At 53.1% G+C, this 14,820-nt stretch overlaps 7 protein-coding genes across 7 annotated transcripts; 4 read left to right on the forward strand and 3 right to left on the reverse strand.

The window, feature by feature from the left end:
- Positions 1 to 325: 325 nt before the first annotated feature.
- MRS44_010757 (uncharacterized protein) lies at positions 326 to 2,285 on the reverse strand (the record flags this gene model as incomplete). The annotated part of the gene is made up of 4 exons (XM_065620234.1): positions 326 to 1,047; positions 1,189 to 1,335; positions 1,703 to 1,795; positions 1,865 to 2,285. The coding sequence occupies 4 exons, from the start codon at positions 2,283 to 2,285 to the stop codon at positions 326 to 328; spliced, it is 1,383 nt and encodes a 460-aa protein (XP_065476423.1).
- Positions 2,286 to 2,592: 307 nt separating this feature from the next.
- MRS44_010758 (uncharacterized protein) lies at positions 2,593 to 4,647 on the forward strand (the record flags this gene model as incomplete). Its single annotated transcript, XM_046277123.2, has 3 exons — positions 2,593 to 2,914; positions 2,992 to 3,661; positions 3,717 to 4,647. The coding sequence occupies 3 exons, from the start codon at positions 2,593 to 2,595 to the stop codon at positions 4,645 to 4,647; spliced, it is 1,923 nt and encodes a 640-aa protein (XP_046128207.1).
- Positions 4,648 to 4,844: 197 nt separating this feature from the next.
- MRS44_010759 (uncharacterized protein) lies at positions 4,845 to 5,660 on the reverse strand (the record flags this gene model as incomplete). Its single annotated transcript, XM_046281502.1, has 1 exon — positions 4,845 to 5,660. The coding sequence occupies one exon, from the start codon at positions 5,658 to 5,660 to the stop codon at positions 4,845 to 4,847; it is 816 nt and encodes a 271-aa protein (XP_046128206.1).
- A 1,229-nt stretch (positions 5,661 to 6,889) lies between these two features.
- MRS44_010760 (uncharacterized protein) lies at positions 6,890 to 9,533 on the forward strand (the record flags this gene model as incomplete). The annotated part of the gene is made up of 2 exons (XM_046274109.2): positions 6,890 to 8,385; positions 8,435 to 9,533. The coding sequence occupies 2 exons, from the start codon at positions 6,890 to 6,892 to the stop codon at positions 9,531 to 9,533; spliced, it is 2,595 nt and encodes an 864-aa protein (XP_046128205.1).
- Positions 9,534 to 9,809: 276 nt separating this feature from the next.
- MRS44_010761 (uncharacterized protein) lies at positions 9,810 to 10,629 on the forward strand (the record flags this gene model as incomplete). Its single annotated transcript, XM_046277122.2, has 2 exons — positions 9,810 to 10,048; positions 10,098 to 10,629. The coding sequence occupies 2 exons, from the start codon at positions 9,810 to 9,812 to the stop codon at positions 10,627 to 10,629; spliced, it is 771 nt and encodes a 256-aa protein (XP_046128204.1).
- A 169-nt stretch (positions 10,630 to 10,798) lies between these two features.
- MRS44_010762 (uncharacterized protein) lies at positions 10,799 to 12,356 on the reverse strand (the record flags this gene model as incomplete). The annotated part of the gene is made up of 4 exons (XM_065620235.1): positions 10,799 to 11,327; positions 11,385 to 11,680; positions 11,729 to 12,174; positions 12,347 to 12,356. The coding sequence occupies 4 exons, from the start codon at positions 12,354 to 12,356 to the stop codon at positions 10,799 to 10,801; spliced, it is 1,281 nt and encodes a 426-aa protein (XP_065476424.1).
- Positions 12,357 to 12,879: 523 nt separating this feature from the next.
- Positions 12,880 to 14,075, forward strand: MRS44_010763 (uncharacterized protein; the record flags this gene model as incomplete). Its single annotated transcript, XM_046279632.1, has 2 exons — positions 12,880 to 13,449; positions 13,497 to 14,075. 2 exons carry the CDS (start codon positions 12,880 to 12,882, stop codon positions 14,073 to 14,075), a joined length of 1,149 nt encoding a protein of 382 aa, XP_046128202.1.
- Between the last annotated feature and the right edge of the window lie 745 nt (positions 14,076 to 14,820).

Raw genomic sequence — 14,820 nt, forward strand, 5'->3', positions numbered from 1 at the left:
CCTTTTAAACTCTAGTCCAAGCATAAGCTCAGCGCGGTATGTTTCCTAGAGGAGGAGGACAGAGGGGAGCCGTCTCAACAAAGCTGACAGGTGACAGGGGTTGATGTGGACCCCGGCCCCCCCTTGATCGATCAGGATCTCGCACTCGCTTAAATCCATGTCAAATACCCGGAGATGATGAGATGGCGCGCTACTAATGAATGCCCAGGTAACATGAGTATGCACATCGCATTAGTCCATCGAAACTGTCTTCACTCTACTACAATCGCTTGTCTAACTCCTCTTCCACCCGGACAGAAACCGCTCGAGGGGATTCACCACAGTGTCAATCACCTCCTGCAGAAACTCCAAGTTGTCCAGATCGGCGTCCCTCGTAAAACCCGCCTTCTACACAGAGTCTAATCGGCTCAGAAAGGTCATTTCCGTATCGTGCCTCGACCTTGGACTGCCATTCCATGGCAGTACATTGATGCGTCCAGTCATTTGGCTGCCCGTTGTCGCAATATGTATTCCAAAACGGCTGCTGTTCTAGGGTCTCCTGGTAGGTGAGTTCCAAGAGGACCACACCTAGGGAGAACAAGGTGGCTTCCGTGTGTAGCCTGGGATCGTCTATAGTCTCTTTGAGGGTGAATGAGAGAGATTCGTGTCGGAGAAATGACTGTATGGGCATAGGAGGACAGTCAAGCACGAAGACTTCTCGACGATCCCAACCTCTGGGGATCCAACACGAAGTTCCGAGTCCAAGAATAGTCCGGGCAATTTCAAGCCCCATCTCGAGACGATCTGGGAGTCGCGGCATCCTTTTGCTAAATGCCTCAAGATCTAGCACTCTTGACTCTGTGAGAAATGAGTGGTACCAAGGATGGAGGGAGAGCTCGATGGCGTCCTGGTTGACCTTTAAATACTTGTTGCCTGTCCATGTGGGGGTGCTCTTGAGAAATGAACATGTGTCGCGTTCCCAGCTCTGTGAGTGGCTCGATGATGTTGAAGAAGTGCTTAAGGGGGGTATGAGAGAAGCGGACAGACTTTCTCGTCGACCCGGATGAACTATTTCGAACGGTAATGTCAGCGTCGGTCATCTTTACCCAGCTAAAGTACCTGTCAAGGAGATAGTCCATTACCTCGTGTTTTGAGCCGAAAGTTGAAGCACTCGTGATTTGTCACCTTTTTTCAACTTTTTCTGCTCACTCTCTAGCCAAGACTTCAAGTCGTCAGACATGGCTGGGGTGACCAGTGTCGAAGTCGCAGTGATAACAGAGGTGGCAACTCCAGATGGCCGAGTTCTTGTCTCGAACACTTTGGACGTGAGCTCCCGGTGTGCCTGTATCCTCAAATCTGTCATTTGATCCAATGTGAAGCTAGGGCTTGAAGAGGTATCAATGGGTTCATATTTCCCCTTTATGAGCTTGACTCTTATCTGCTTCATTAATTCCCCAGTCTCAAGGAGTAGCTTCAGGCTTGGCTCGTTGGAATCGGGTTCTCGGGGCTGGTATTCGAGCGTAACGCCGCAATGGTGCGGACAGCAGCAGTTCCATCCATTTTTTAGAGCACAAGAGAGTTTTTTGGCCTCGGATTGCAGCCGTAAGAATGTCCTGGCTTTCTTCGAGATGGCTTGGTTCCAAGAGATCCTGCTTCTAGCAGCTTCCGCGTTTATATGGGAGTCTTTGGCTAAAAACTTGTACAGGCTCTCATTAATCCGTACGATCGTATCCAACAGATGTTGTCTCCGGGTCGAGAAGCTTTGTCTGAGCCTGAACAGTTCGTAATCCAATGTAAAGACCCTTGGGAAGTCGACCTATGGAGAATCAAGTTAGCCTACTACCTCGATGCTCTTTTGGACCATGAGTATGGGTTGCGATAACACAGTTGCAGCTGCAGAAGAGTGCCCTTGCCTTTCCATCCGGACTGACAGGTAACATGCCATGTAGCTCGCTCAGGGCCTCTCTCATTTCCAGCAACTGTCTTTGAAACCATAACATGTACTGGCTCTTGACGCGGCCCTTGAGCTTTGCCTGGATGTCCGTATCATGCCATAGCTTCGACTTAGGGTCTTCCTGCAAGATGGCCTTGGCCTCGGGATCAATGTCGACCGGCGTCAGGAGAAGCTCCAGATTTTGAGAATAGGCAATCGACTCGTCCTCTATCGTTGAAACGAGAGCCATAAAGTCTCGCCTAAAGTGCCACCACCGCTCGGCGCCCTGAAGGTACCGTAGGAGTGGCTTTGCCGCCTCAATGAGAATCGGGAAGCCGCCTAGGACGATACCAGCAATTTCAAACCCCGACATCTTGAGTATGGGAGGGTTTAGGATGACGCTAGCCCTCAAGACTACGCTGACATCAAAGGAAGACTCTCAGATCAGCTGGGTGAAGGTGAAGAATCACGTGTGGTTCAGGTCAGAGCCTCGTGTGACGAGAATGGGCGTTATACCCCTCACCAAGAGACCCAATCATTTGGAATGACCAGTCAGCTTGTGTGGTTTGCCGCCACCAAATGTGCAGAAAGAAATGGCGGGGACGAGGGGAGAACATTCACAGCTTCAAACCGTCGAGTCTAGCCTGAACCCTACAACTCGTCAACGGTATCCGGTTACCATGGCGGCGACTCTTGAAGACTTCCATTCAACAACGCAAAATGACGAAGACGAAGAGGGAAATGTGATACACCGTTTAGTGCACAAATGTGAACGGCAACTTAAGAGTCTCTCGCATTCCGTGCAGCACTCGGCATCAGTGGGACAGGCCTTTGATAACGTTGACAACTTAGTAGGGCGTTTCTCTGTGTGGGCAAATAACATAGGGGCACACAAATCCTCCAAGTCCACGAGCTCCCTTGGCTACCGGCTACGGGATGGGGGGCAGATGCGAAACAGTATCATCCGTGCCTTGGGGCACATCAAGGGATCATCACGGCGGGGTGAGTCTGTGGTGTTTGCCGCCAACAGAGGCTTTCTCCAAACGCCTCGGAATTCCACTTACTCACCTGTCATTCAGCAAAGGCTATAGCTGCGGGCGAACGTCCCGACCGTACCAGTGAGCCTCTCGAAGCTTTCAAGGACGCTGATAGAGACGACGGTTTCGTTGCAACCACCGAATTCAGCGAGCTTCTGTCCACCATCCAAGCTTCGGTCGATCGATTATTCCGACTTTCCATGTTGATTCGCCGTAAGCGTCCTCGAGGACGCGAGCCTACGGAAACGGGGGGACATGCTGTAGATGCGACCATGGACATCCGACATATCAAGGACAAGTTTCCCAAAGTAAAGGCGGAAGAATGGCTTGCTGTGCGCCTCGGCACCGCCATAGCCAAACGAAGGGCTTTCATCTCCTATCGACAGCTGCACCATCAGCGTTTGGCAAAACAACATGGAGACTCGACAAAAGAAGGCGCTGCTAGATCGAAAACAGCACCATCTACGATCGCTACTACATACGAAGAGGGTTCTCTTGACATTGAGCAGCAAGCGGCTAGCCTAGCCAGACTCAGCATCGTCACTGGAAACACATCTTTTGCAACAGCTTTCGGGGACGATGAGAATGGCGATCTTTGTGTACCAGCTCTGAACCGACTGAAATTTCACGACATCCAACTTGGGTATGACAGCGCCTTTGAGTGTCCTTTCTGTAGGACTATCCAGGTGGTATCGTCTGAGCATGAGTGGAGGTTTGTTTCCCGTCACCTATGTTCGTTTGAGTGACGGCTAAGGTAACCAAAATAGGAGACACGTCTTTTCCGACCTCCAGCCCTACGTCTGCACCTTTCAGAACTGCTCGTCAGATTCGTTCTCTAGTAGACACGAGTGGTTCAACCACGAACTCGACTCTCATAGAAAGCAGTGGCACTGTACCAAATGCCACCACATCAATTTCACTTCAGCCTCCCAACTTCGAAGTCACTTCGACTCGACACATCAAGGATCGTTCACCGACGCCCAGTGGCCTTTGATATTGAAAGCCTGTAAGCGGACCTTGACGACGTTCGGGCCCTCTTCATGTCCCCTCTGTTTCACCTGGGCCCCCCCAAGAAGCGAAGCCTACAACGCCAAAGAGTTTTGCCGTCATCTTGGGTCTCACCTTCAACAGCTAGCTCTGACAGCGTTGCCGATCGCGATAGAAGGGTTGGTTATTCTTGAAGATGAGGACCATGATACAATCCCGGGTGCTTCAGACAACAATGAGCAGAGTGCAGGAGAAGCCGTTGGTCCCGATATGTCAGCAGCACTTCTGGAACGAGACATACAACTCACACACGTCAAACTCGTTAATTTCTCCGAGAAAGACAAATATTTGGTTTATGTGGTATTCAGCGATGGGAATGGGTGGAAGCTGAAAAGAGAGTATCAAGAGTTTTACGACCTTCATGCCAAACTCCTGGAACGGTTTCCTTACCAGCATAGATTCACTCCTCACGAGCATAGCTTCACTCCTTACGAGCATAGCTTCACTCAGAAGTTACCAGATCTCCCACTTCTACCTGGCCCCATTAATCACTTCACACTAGCCATCGCGGAAGAACAAGTGTCCAGCGTCGACACGTACCTTCGGGATTTGCTCAGCCTGCCCACTCACATGTCCAGGTCGGATCCAATGTTGGAGTTCTTCAAACCACGGGAGGGGGACCGAAAGCTTGCTGCCACCACAATGGTTTAGAATGGAGAGCAGCGTGGCCAGACAACGACTTTCGACGTTTCTCGATGTTTCCGCAGTTATAGCAAGGGGGCAGGATCAAACGAGTGCTACTCGTGAGCAACAGTACTGGGTATTCTTGTTATTTATTAGAGGTATCTAATGGCCCATTCAAGTCATTCTGTCCTGATTCATTTCAAACAATAGCGCCGTGGTTCTCGTCAATCCTTGTACGTAAACACCGAAAACATGCCCAGCGAGAGCGCCTGCAGCCGCCGCAGCCAGGCCAGGAAGCTGTGCAGCCAGCAGCTTGATATCTCATCCCGCAGGTTCTGCACCAGCTCCTCCAGGCCGGCGGCCCTCTTCTGCAGCGCCATGCCGCCTGCCCTCTCCTCCTCGAGCTCTTGCTTCAGCGCCTCGAGCTCCTCCCGTAGTGAGTTTGCCTCCTCCCTCGTCTGGTCGAGCTCCTCCTTGAGGGTGGCGTTTTCCTGGTCGAGCCTGTCCTGCGCTGATAGGAACTGCTGGCCCTTGGCCTGCAGAGTTTTGTTGGAGCGCCTCAGCTCGGAAATCTCCTTGATGCCCTTGTGCTCATCGACTTGGGATGACCACCCTTGCTGGGCGAGCTGGTCGGCCAAGTCTTTATTCTTCCATGTCAGGAAGCGGTTAACCCAGTCGAGCTTTGAGCGTAGAGCCTCAATCTCGGCGCGCTTATCGGCCAGATCAAAGCGTAGTAGGTGCCGGTGGTGTTGGTTGGCTAGGTCTATGATGGACTCCCAGTCGGCGACGACATCTGGGGCGTCCTCCTCATGTTCGGTGCAGAGGCAGAGGCCAGCGAGCTGGTCGAGGATGACACTGGAGGTGGCCTCTGGGCGTGAGCGGGACAGCTGGTTAAGCAGACGGAGGATCTTAGGGCGCCTCTCGCGGTGGGCAGTGTCACAGGCCGAGGACAGGGCGAGGCACGAGTAGCCCTCACGGCCGGGCCCGCGTCCGCGGCCGATGCGCAGCAAGGCGGCCGGGTCCCAGTAGTCTTCGGACATTGCTCCACAACATGCCCGGGCTCACGTGGTTATGGTGAGTGAGTGAGCCGGCGGTCACAGACAGCACACGGGGAGAGGGGGTGACGAAAAAGTCGGCGAGGATTTTTTGCTGCATGCGAGAATTTAAAGAGGAACAAAGGTCGGATTAAAAATGGCTCAATGGGAGGAGTTTGCACGATGGGGCGGTCTGGAAGCCTCCATATCCCTGCGCTCCCTGCGCCGCGGGGCCAATGGCGAGCCCCGCAGCTCACCGACTGTCAGTTAGCCGCCCATATGAGGAATAGAACGGACGCCGGGCAATGGGAAGGGTGCTTCTACTGCAGGACGAGGTTTTGGACGGAGTAGATCTGGTACGATGATGGGAATTGGAGAGTTGGATCCGGAGCATCTCTGCAGTAGTTAGCAGTAGTCAGGGCATTAACTGTGCCAGACGAGAGACCCAACGTCCCGGCGATAGGTTTCCACGTGCTCAGCCCAGGTCAGACCCAGCGTCAAGCGCAAAAACATCATGAACTATCAAGCGCCGGCTCAGGCACCTGAGACAAGCCTTACACCAACTGGAAAAAGGGCAGCTGACTTGAACTAGTGTCACCTCGGACGTTGTGCGTGTTATCACATTGTGTGTGTGTTGCAATCACTTTATATCACATCACCTTTTTGACGCAGGTGCAGACTACAGAGATATTCTTTATCTCATCCGCGTCATGTGACACGACCCAACAGCAACCACCAAGCTGATCATCTGTGAGGCCTGTCCAGATCATGCGACTCGCAAGGATACCCCGCAACAGCGACAAACGCCTGATGCTGATGCTGATGCCTCGCACAGCAGCGACCAGATCCTCCTGCTCAGCTCAGCAGCTCAGCTCAGCCCCCAAGGCATGATATAATTGTACATGCGCGGTCCTTGGTTCTATCGTCCTGACCCGCCCCAAGACTGCCTATCTCTGGTGGATCAGGCAGACACGTCACACCCGTCGCGCTGCAAACAACGTGTCCCTACCCAAGCAGCAGCAGCGCTCTCGTGATGGAGCCCAGGATCACCATGCCCCCGGATTTGTTGTGCATCGCGTTATGCCTCATAAGGCTGCAATGTCGTCATTCCGTCCCGACGCCGGTTTGTTCTTTAAAGGCCCCTGGTTTGACGTCTCGAGCCTCTTGGCTTTAGGTAGGTATATATCGCCCATTATCTTGCCCGATACAGATACGGGAAGGGCACCCTTCCAAGAATGCCCGGCAGGTTCTCTTCGCTGAGGCGATCAACGAGGCCAAAAGGTCCCGTCTTATCGTCGAGTTCGCGCAAACCGGCCACGCTCTTTGGCTCGTCCAAGTCTCGGCCTTCTTCCTCCCATGGACAACCTCCAGGCGGGGGGCTGTTGAGACCTCCCACGCTGGGAGGAAGCTCGTCTCGAAGATCCAGGTCCCATGAGGCCAGTCGCCGACCCCGATATCCCCCAACGTCGAGTCCGAGAGATTCCTACTATGGCCGTCCCCAGAGAAAGGAAACCCGTTGGCGGTCCGTGTCGCCTCGCGCCCGACCACCTCCGCCCAGACCAACGGATCGCGTTCTTCGACGTCGCATGAACCGAGACTCTGATATGTCCGCCGACGAGGATAGCAGGCCTCTCTCTCGTCGGCCATCGCTGAGTCCTCCCCGTTATCGCACCGATCGACCTCCCAGACAAGAACGCCCAAGACCTCCAGCTCTTGGGCACGAAGCACCACCATCACCATGGCCACCGTCTCCGAGGGTGCCGACGAGCGCACGTCCCCCGATGAGGTCATATCCAACAGATAGTTATAGACCAGATGCCCAACGACGACCGTCGTATGATGCGCCGCGCTCCCCAAGATATCCTCCTCGGGCACCGAGGCCGTCGCCTCCTCCGGGCTATAGACCAGCACCTCATCTCGCTTCAGAGATGCTGCGTGGGAGGCCCAGGTCAAGAGATAGATCGCCGCTGCCCCGCCATCATGATACCGGCCCCTCCGCCGATCGGGAAAGGAGACATCCCCCTCCTGGCCCGGCCAAACCACAGGCCGCTCCTGAAAGGCCAGCCAAAACTCAGGCTGCTCCCGAAAGGTCGGCCAAGCATCAGGGGCCCCATGAAAGGCCGCCCATCAGGCTTCCGGACAGACCAGCTCCCAAACCTGCGGCCACCTCTGCCGAGAAGCCTACTGGGAAGCCTGCTGAGAAGCCCTCCGAGAAACCCGCTGAGAAACCGGCTCCAGACCAGCAAAAGAGCAAGTCAAATGAGTTTCTTCAACATCTCCCAAAAGCGCTCGCAACATATATTGGCGTCAAATCGCTGAATGAGCACGCCGACACGGCCAAAGAGTGGGCCGACTGGTTCATGAACATCCAGAAAGCCCCAGATGAGATGCGCGGTCTCTCTAGCAAAGTGACTGCAGCCAAGGACACCATCGACCAGATCCAGAATACTATTACTGCACGTCCCGATCTGCTAGAAGGTGACAGTGCCGATGCTCTTAGGCAACAGATCGAGTCGGCCATCAAGAATGCCAAGGTGGCCCTGGATAAGATGACCAAGCTTCTCCAGGACCTGAGCGATGATGGCCTGGAAGGGACGGTGTGGGAGGGTTTCCACAACTTCTATAGCTCGTATAGATACAAGAATGAGTGGGAGGCCAAGATCAAGGCAGCGGACGCCGATCTTGAGAAGCAGTTGGGAACTCTCAACTCGCTCATGGTCAACATTTACTCGTAAGTGCCATCCGGAGTACTCACAGTCGCTCGTGCTGATGGGACCTAGACGCGCCCTCATGAAGCCAGCACCTCCAGGGATGAGCAATCCACCTCCGCCGCCAGGGTCGAGAAAGCCATCTGCCTCTACGGAAGCAAGACGGTCGTCTCATGGGCACAGCTCGTCGAGAACAAGGGCTGGATCAACCGGACTGGACCCTCCTCCGATGGGTCAATTTTACAGACCTCCAAGTCCAAATCCGACGCCTGTGCCGGAGGACCCTGCGGAAGAAGCGGCTCCAGAAGCCGCAAGCTCCGAGCCTGCATCCAACGAAAAGACGCCTCCAACCGAGGGACATTCTGAAGAGAAATCGCCAGAAAGCAACACTGACAGCAAACAAGCTTGGTCAACTCCGCCAACCGGAGCCCCGACCAAAGATAACGTCCAGGTCGATACTGATTCAACTCAGGCACCGAAATCTCCACCTAACGCTGCTGCGGAGCAACCGAGCAAGCCGTCAAAGGACGAGCCCAAGAATGAGGAACCCACGCGTGAGGAGCCTCCTCCACAGCCAAATGCTACAAAGGCCAAGGCGCCTAAACAGCGAGAGCCAGCAGATGATCCCGAAGATGTGCTCCTTGATGCCGCCTGGAATGGCGACATCGGCGCTTGCGGAGAAGCTCTTCGCATCGCATCGCCACTGACGCGTGACCTTCAAGGTTTAACACCACTGCACCTCGCGGCAGAACGTGATCATCTTGCCATCGCAATGCTACTGCTTGATCACGGCGCCGACTGTAACGCCCGCGCCAACGGAGGCCGAACGCCATTGCATCTCGCAGCGAGGTTTGGCTCAGCGGCCATGGTCGAGTTTCTCGTAGATGACGGTCGCGCGGACCCCAATGCGAGGACGAACGATGGACGTACGCCTCTGCACTACGCAGCGAGTGCTGCTGTGGACGGAGACGACGAGAGGAGAGAAGTCGTCAGGATTCTTAGAGATTGGCGAGCAAACCCGACGATTGAGGACAACAAGGGCAGAACGCCTCGAGACCTTGCGCAGAAGCGAGACTATTGGGACGTCTCATCGACGCTGAGGAGAGCTGAGAAGAAATGGGAGGAGGATCACAACCCCAATTGGCTTCAGCGACACGGATTCATGAAATAGAGCTTGAGACACTGTAGAGAAAAGCTTGCAGGAGCGTAGATTTAACATGACTCGATAATTGACCAGACTTGACTCAATCAGTGCTTCTGGATCGTGAGACAATTGATAGTGTTGCCCAATTCTCCATTCTCCCTTGCGGGCCAAAGGAGCCATTGAGATTCACTTCACGTGGAGTGACCCCACTGATGTCACCTCACACTTATTACCCCTCCCCCTCGCCCATCATTCACAACTCTCACGACATTCTTCTCTGTGATATCAAGCATCTTCTCAATCATGGCTACCAACGTGAGCAACGTGACTCAATTCTCTCATCTCACTCTCAACGAGGGCGTCAACGCCTTTGACGAGTCGACAGACGCCGCCAAGGCCATTTCCAAGGTCCTCGACTCGACTCTCAAGCAGCCCGGCGCGAGACGTGTTTACACTGGTGTTGAGATTGAGAATCCTTCTACTCTTTGGCTTTTTATTGATTGGGAGACTCTGGAGCATCACAACACCTATCGCAAGACTGCGTGAGTGTTCCTTTTTTTTACCGTGAGAGTCAGTACTGATCATCTGCAGTGACCATGGCCCCATTCTTGAGTCTTTGGATCCTTATGTCAACTTCAACAAGTACCTCAGCAAGCACGTCACTGTGAACCCCCATCCCCCAGAGGACGTCCTTGACAAGGCCCGATCACCGGTCACCGAGGTTCTCCTCGCTTTCTTCCCACCAGACTACGACGTGGCCGCCCGCGCAACCGCAACACGTCGTCTCGAGGAGTTCGCCGGCCGCGCACTCAAGACGTCGCCAGACTGGCGTGGCATCAGCTACGGCTGGAGCGTGGAGAACGACGTGCCCGTAAAGGGCGACGAGGACAAGACGGGTAGCATGCTCGTTGCGTTCATCGGATGGCCGAGCGTCGAGGCGCATCAGAAGTTTAGGGAGACGCAGGATTTCAAGGATCATATTGGGTTGCTGAGGGAGATGCCGCAGTTGATCAAGTTGAGCGCTTTTCATGTTAGTTGCTTGAGTAAGGAGGGTGAGGCGGCGCCCAAGGCTGAGGAGGATAATCATGGGCATGGACATGGCTGTGGGGAAGGGTGCTGCTGAGCGACCTGTATTAATGAAGATGAATTGAGAAGCGATTTTAGCTGTGATTGTTTTATATTGGGTGTGTAGATGAGAGGGTTGGCTTCTCTAGTTAATCAGGCATGAGCTGATGGGTTGATGTGATTGCAACTTATGAGCCACCTACTCGTGAGCTCCGCGTCCGAGCCATTTAACATCTCGAAGCCCAGAGCGCTCCGAGGTTAAGTTTGAAAGCGGCTGCCACCGGAAAGGTTTGCTCAATCCTCTCCAGAAGTTCAATAATGCAAGCATGCTGCCACTGGTCCCATGAACGCGCGCCGGCAACTCTCAAAGGAAACAGGACAAGCACGGGTGATATGTTGGAGTTGTCAAGAATCATGCCGCTGAGCACAAGAATGGTAGAAACGTGTGTCTGGATCTCTTCTTCGCTCAGGTTTGGGACTGGGATGCCCATGTTTTGCCAGTGGACGATTTCGTAGTCGAATACTCCTGAGAGGTAGATGCTTGTTGCTGAGAAAAAGACTTCTGCTAGGGATAGAAAGTCATCGTCTGCAGTTGTTTCGCCTTTGGGATTTGACGTTGGCGTAGATGCTCTGCGGTTTGCTTGCCAGAGAGCAAGGGCTTGTCTCAAGCGAAATCCTTCTACAGCGATGTCGTGGGCTTCATCGGGTGTACCAGCTGACTGGCCATCTTGGATCGAGCAAATGAGATTGCTTGCCCTGAAAGTCCAAAAGGTCACTTGATTGCGCAGCTAAAGAAAATCTAGAGAATCTTACCGAACGCGTAGCGTCGAGCAGAAGACGATGATGTCCAGAAGCGCGTCGAGGGGATGCGACTGCTCATCATCTTTCAACTCTTGCAACTTTGCTGAGAGATTCTGCCATCTTGGATCTGCGAGGAACGTAGGTTCGTTAAATATGATGGCTCTGCAAACTTCGAATATCCTGATCTCCGTAAAGAATCTCTTCCCGAGACCGGATTCAAAGGCGAGTGGGCCGGTAGCAACGAGAGCACTGGATGTACCGTGGACAAGATGCTGGACCCAGCCTTGACCTGTCGTGTCACTCATGAGCTAGATCATGTCAGCATGTGTCAAAAATAATGAGTCTTTCGGGTTCACCTCAAACAATCCCAGCAAGTGAGTAGTCCACAGGATGCCATGTCGAAGGTTGGGTAGGCTGGCGAACTGGTTGAGGGCAGTCCTCAGACCAGCCACAGATTTCGAATAATGATTCACAGCAAACCTGTAGCTTTCTTGCGAGTCGATGCCTTCTGCTGATCTGGTTTTCGTTGCTTGCATAGCCCCGAGTGAGAGGACTGCATCTCGGAGGTACTCCCCTGACGATGAGCGTTGTATCAGCTCTACAATGTCAGTGGGGAATATGTTTTTCTGAGTAAACCTGTTCCTCAACAGAAAAGTATCGAAATAACGAAAGAAGTAAGACGTCCTGTCGGCTCGTGGGGTAATAACGAGCTGGGGTGCATGTCGGCAATCGGATTTGGCCAAACCAACAGCCGTCGCATGGTTCCCATGGTCAATCTTGATCCGAGCAACCTTGTTCAGCACTGGAGAAAAGTCACAGGCTATCTGCCGCCGCTGACAGTTGCTGCATGGAAAAGTTCCAGAACACTGTACCTTGATTAGACAGTTCGCCCAATGGATTCAGTGGACTTACTTTCAGGTGACTTGCTGAGCATGCAAGACAGCGAGATCGCTTCTTTCGCCGATCGAACGGACCTAGAGGCATTTCTGCAGGTGAAGTCTCATGTAAAAGATCAAGAATCCCAGCTTTGGGGTCGAGGAGGTGAGAGCATTGGGGTTAAACTTGAAATGGCATCGATTGAGCGAGACTTGACGATACCCGATTAGGAATCGATTGGGCGACGCTAATGTAGCGTCGAGGCATTCACCCAATAGTATCATCAGATTAGATCCACCATCGTGGGGCGCGCGAGGCTTGGGCTTCAGCTTTCGTCAGCTTGAATTGTTGGTGTGGGACGCAATTCTATCAAGTCTTGTGCATGCCGTTTTAGAGATGAGTTTTGGAATTGGCATCTTGTAATCTTTACGCAAGCTTCGCTCGATCTTGTCCTATTTTGGCAGTTTAATGTTTGTCATTTCGTGCAGATGACTTTGTTTCCACTTCAACGCAGCCTCACTCACGATGCATCTCGGTGTATATAAGTCAATGGTTCGTTGCATTGATGCATCAACTCAACCATCTCAAGCACATTCTCTTCTCTCATTATCTCTCCTAAGCAACTTTCAATATGTATCTCTTCGTTCTTCTACTCTCATTCCTCCACTTTGGAAATGCCCTCCTACTTCCGAACCCGAGTGGTCCATACCCCGTCGCCCTCAAGATCAACACCATGACGGACAACCACCGCATTGACCCATACGCCCCGGATCATCAGAAGCGACGCATTCTCACTTCAATCTTCTGGCCCGTTGGCTCCAATTCCTGCTCGGCCAAGCGAGTTCCATACATGCCCCCCGCCACCGCGGCTGCATACGGAGCTCAGGCTGCCCAGTTGGGTCTCTCCAATGATACTTTCAGTGCCCTCGAGATGGAGGTGTGCAGCGTTTCAAAGGCTTCGGCTTGTCAAAGCAGTAGCGGCCATAAGGAGGCCAACTTCCCGCTCGCCGTCTTTTCTCCCGGATCTGGAAACTCTCGACTTCAGTACAGCGCCATGGCCAGGTCTCTTGCTAGTTATGGCTATGTGGTGGTTTTGGTGGATCATACCTACGACGCGGCTATTGTTGAGTTTCCTGATGGAACTATCATTGCTGGGGGCAACATTCCCGAGGACGAGAAGAACCTCGAAAAGGCAACTCAGGTGGGAAGTCATTCATCGTAAACCTGACCACAACTAACCCTTTACAGGTTCGAGCTGCTGACATCTCTTTTGTCATTTCTCAAGTCGAAAAGTCTTCCTTCCAGAACAAGATCTTCAAGGGTCTACCAGGCAAGGTTGATACCAAGAAGACCGTTGCCCTTGGCCACTCCCTAGGTGGTGCCAGCGCCGCAGCTGCCGTCCTCTCAGACTCGAGGATCAAGGGTGGCATGAACCTCGACGGTCGTCTCTTCAACCCGGTTCTCAGCAAGGGACTGAACAAGCCTTTCATGCAGCTCGGCCGGCCCAACCATCGCTCTGAGGACACTACTTGGGTCAAGTTCTGGAACAAGCTTACAGGCCCTAAGATTGAGCTTGCTATTGCTGGCACGATCCATGGTTCCTACCTCGATACTGCTCTAGTTCTCAAGACGTTGGGTCTACCCAAGGAAATCATGAAGCAGACGGTGCCTATTGTTGGAAGCGTGGATGGGGAGGTCTTGCAGAAGACCGTTTCCGAACTTCTTTCCGCCTTCATCACTTACACGTTTGGTGGCAACAAGGCTGCTCTACTCAAGGCGGTCAAGGGAACTGAGGGCGTGTCTGTTGTCAAGAGCCAGCTGCGATAGATGCATTGCGGTGAACTCATTCGTGTTGTAGATGGGAACATGGACTTGAAGTTTTCTTCGATGGGTGGTGTTGTTACCTATAGATTTCTTATGTAGATTTTACTATCAAATATCATTTTACAGCATCTGAAGGTCAACTACCTCTCAGGAGCCATTTTTTCACACAACTCGCCGCCACTCCTCAAACCAGCCGGGTATCACGAGCGTGTCGAGGACTCGAGATTCTAAGAGATTCTGGAACGTGGGGCAGCCGGAAAGTTTTGTGTTTCATGCCTTCTCAGTCGACGGAATGAGTGGAATTGAGGCCAATCCACTGGGATCATGCCGGCTTAGGAGGGATTTACTGCTTTCTTTGAGAGCTGTCATTTGAGAGGCCGGCAGAAGTCACAAGGCAACGGAAATCAACAGAAATTTTAAGGATTGCTGTGCGATCAATGCTCAATAACGGCTATTTGAGAAAAGCTATTTTTGCAACATGCCGGAACGTTGAATTGACTCCCGGTTGGCAAGTGAACCAAAACCGGGCCAAAGCCGGCGGGTCAGGTCCCGGGCTTCCGGGCCCGGAGCAGCCGAGCCGAACCTTGGACAGTCAAGGGTAGGTAGGCAGGCACACAGGTCGCGAATCGGGCAGCTCGATTGAGGATTGGCCGATGAGCGGCCTCTCTCCGTTGTCGGGATGACTCTGTCAGGGGCAATTATTCCCTGCGTTATAGAGATCAGAACACATCTATGTCCTGGCAATCAA

The sequence above is a fragment of the Fusarium solani genome (assembly GCF_023522795.1).
Source record: "Fusarium solani strain SB1 chromosome Unknown bctg00000006, whole genome shotgun sequence".
NCBI classification, from domain to species: domain Eukaryota; kingdom Fungi; phylum Ascomycota; class Sordariomycetes; order Hypocreales; family Nectriaceae; genus Fusarium; species Fusarium solani.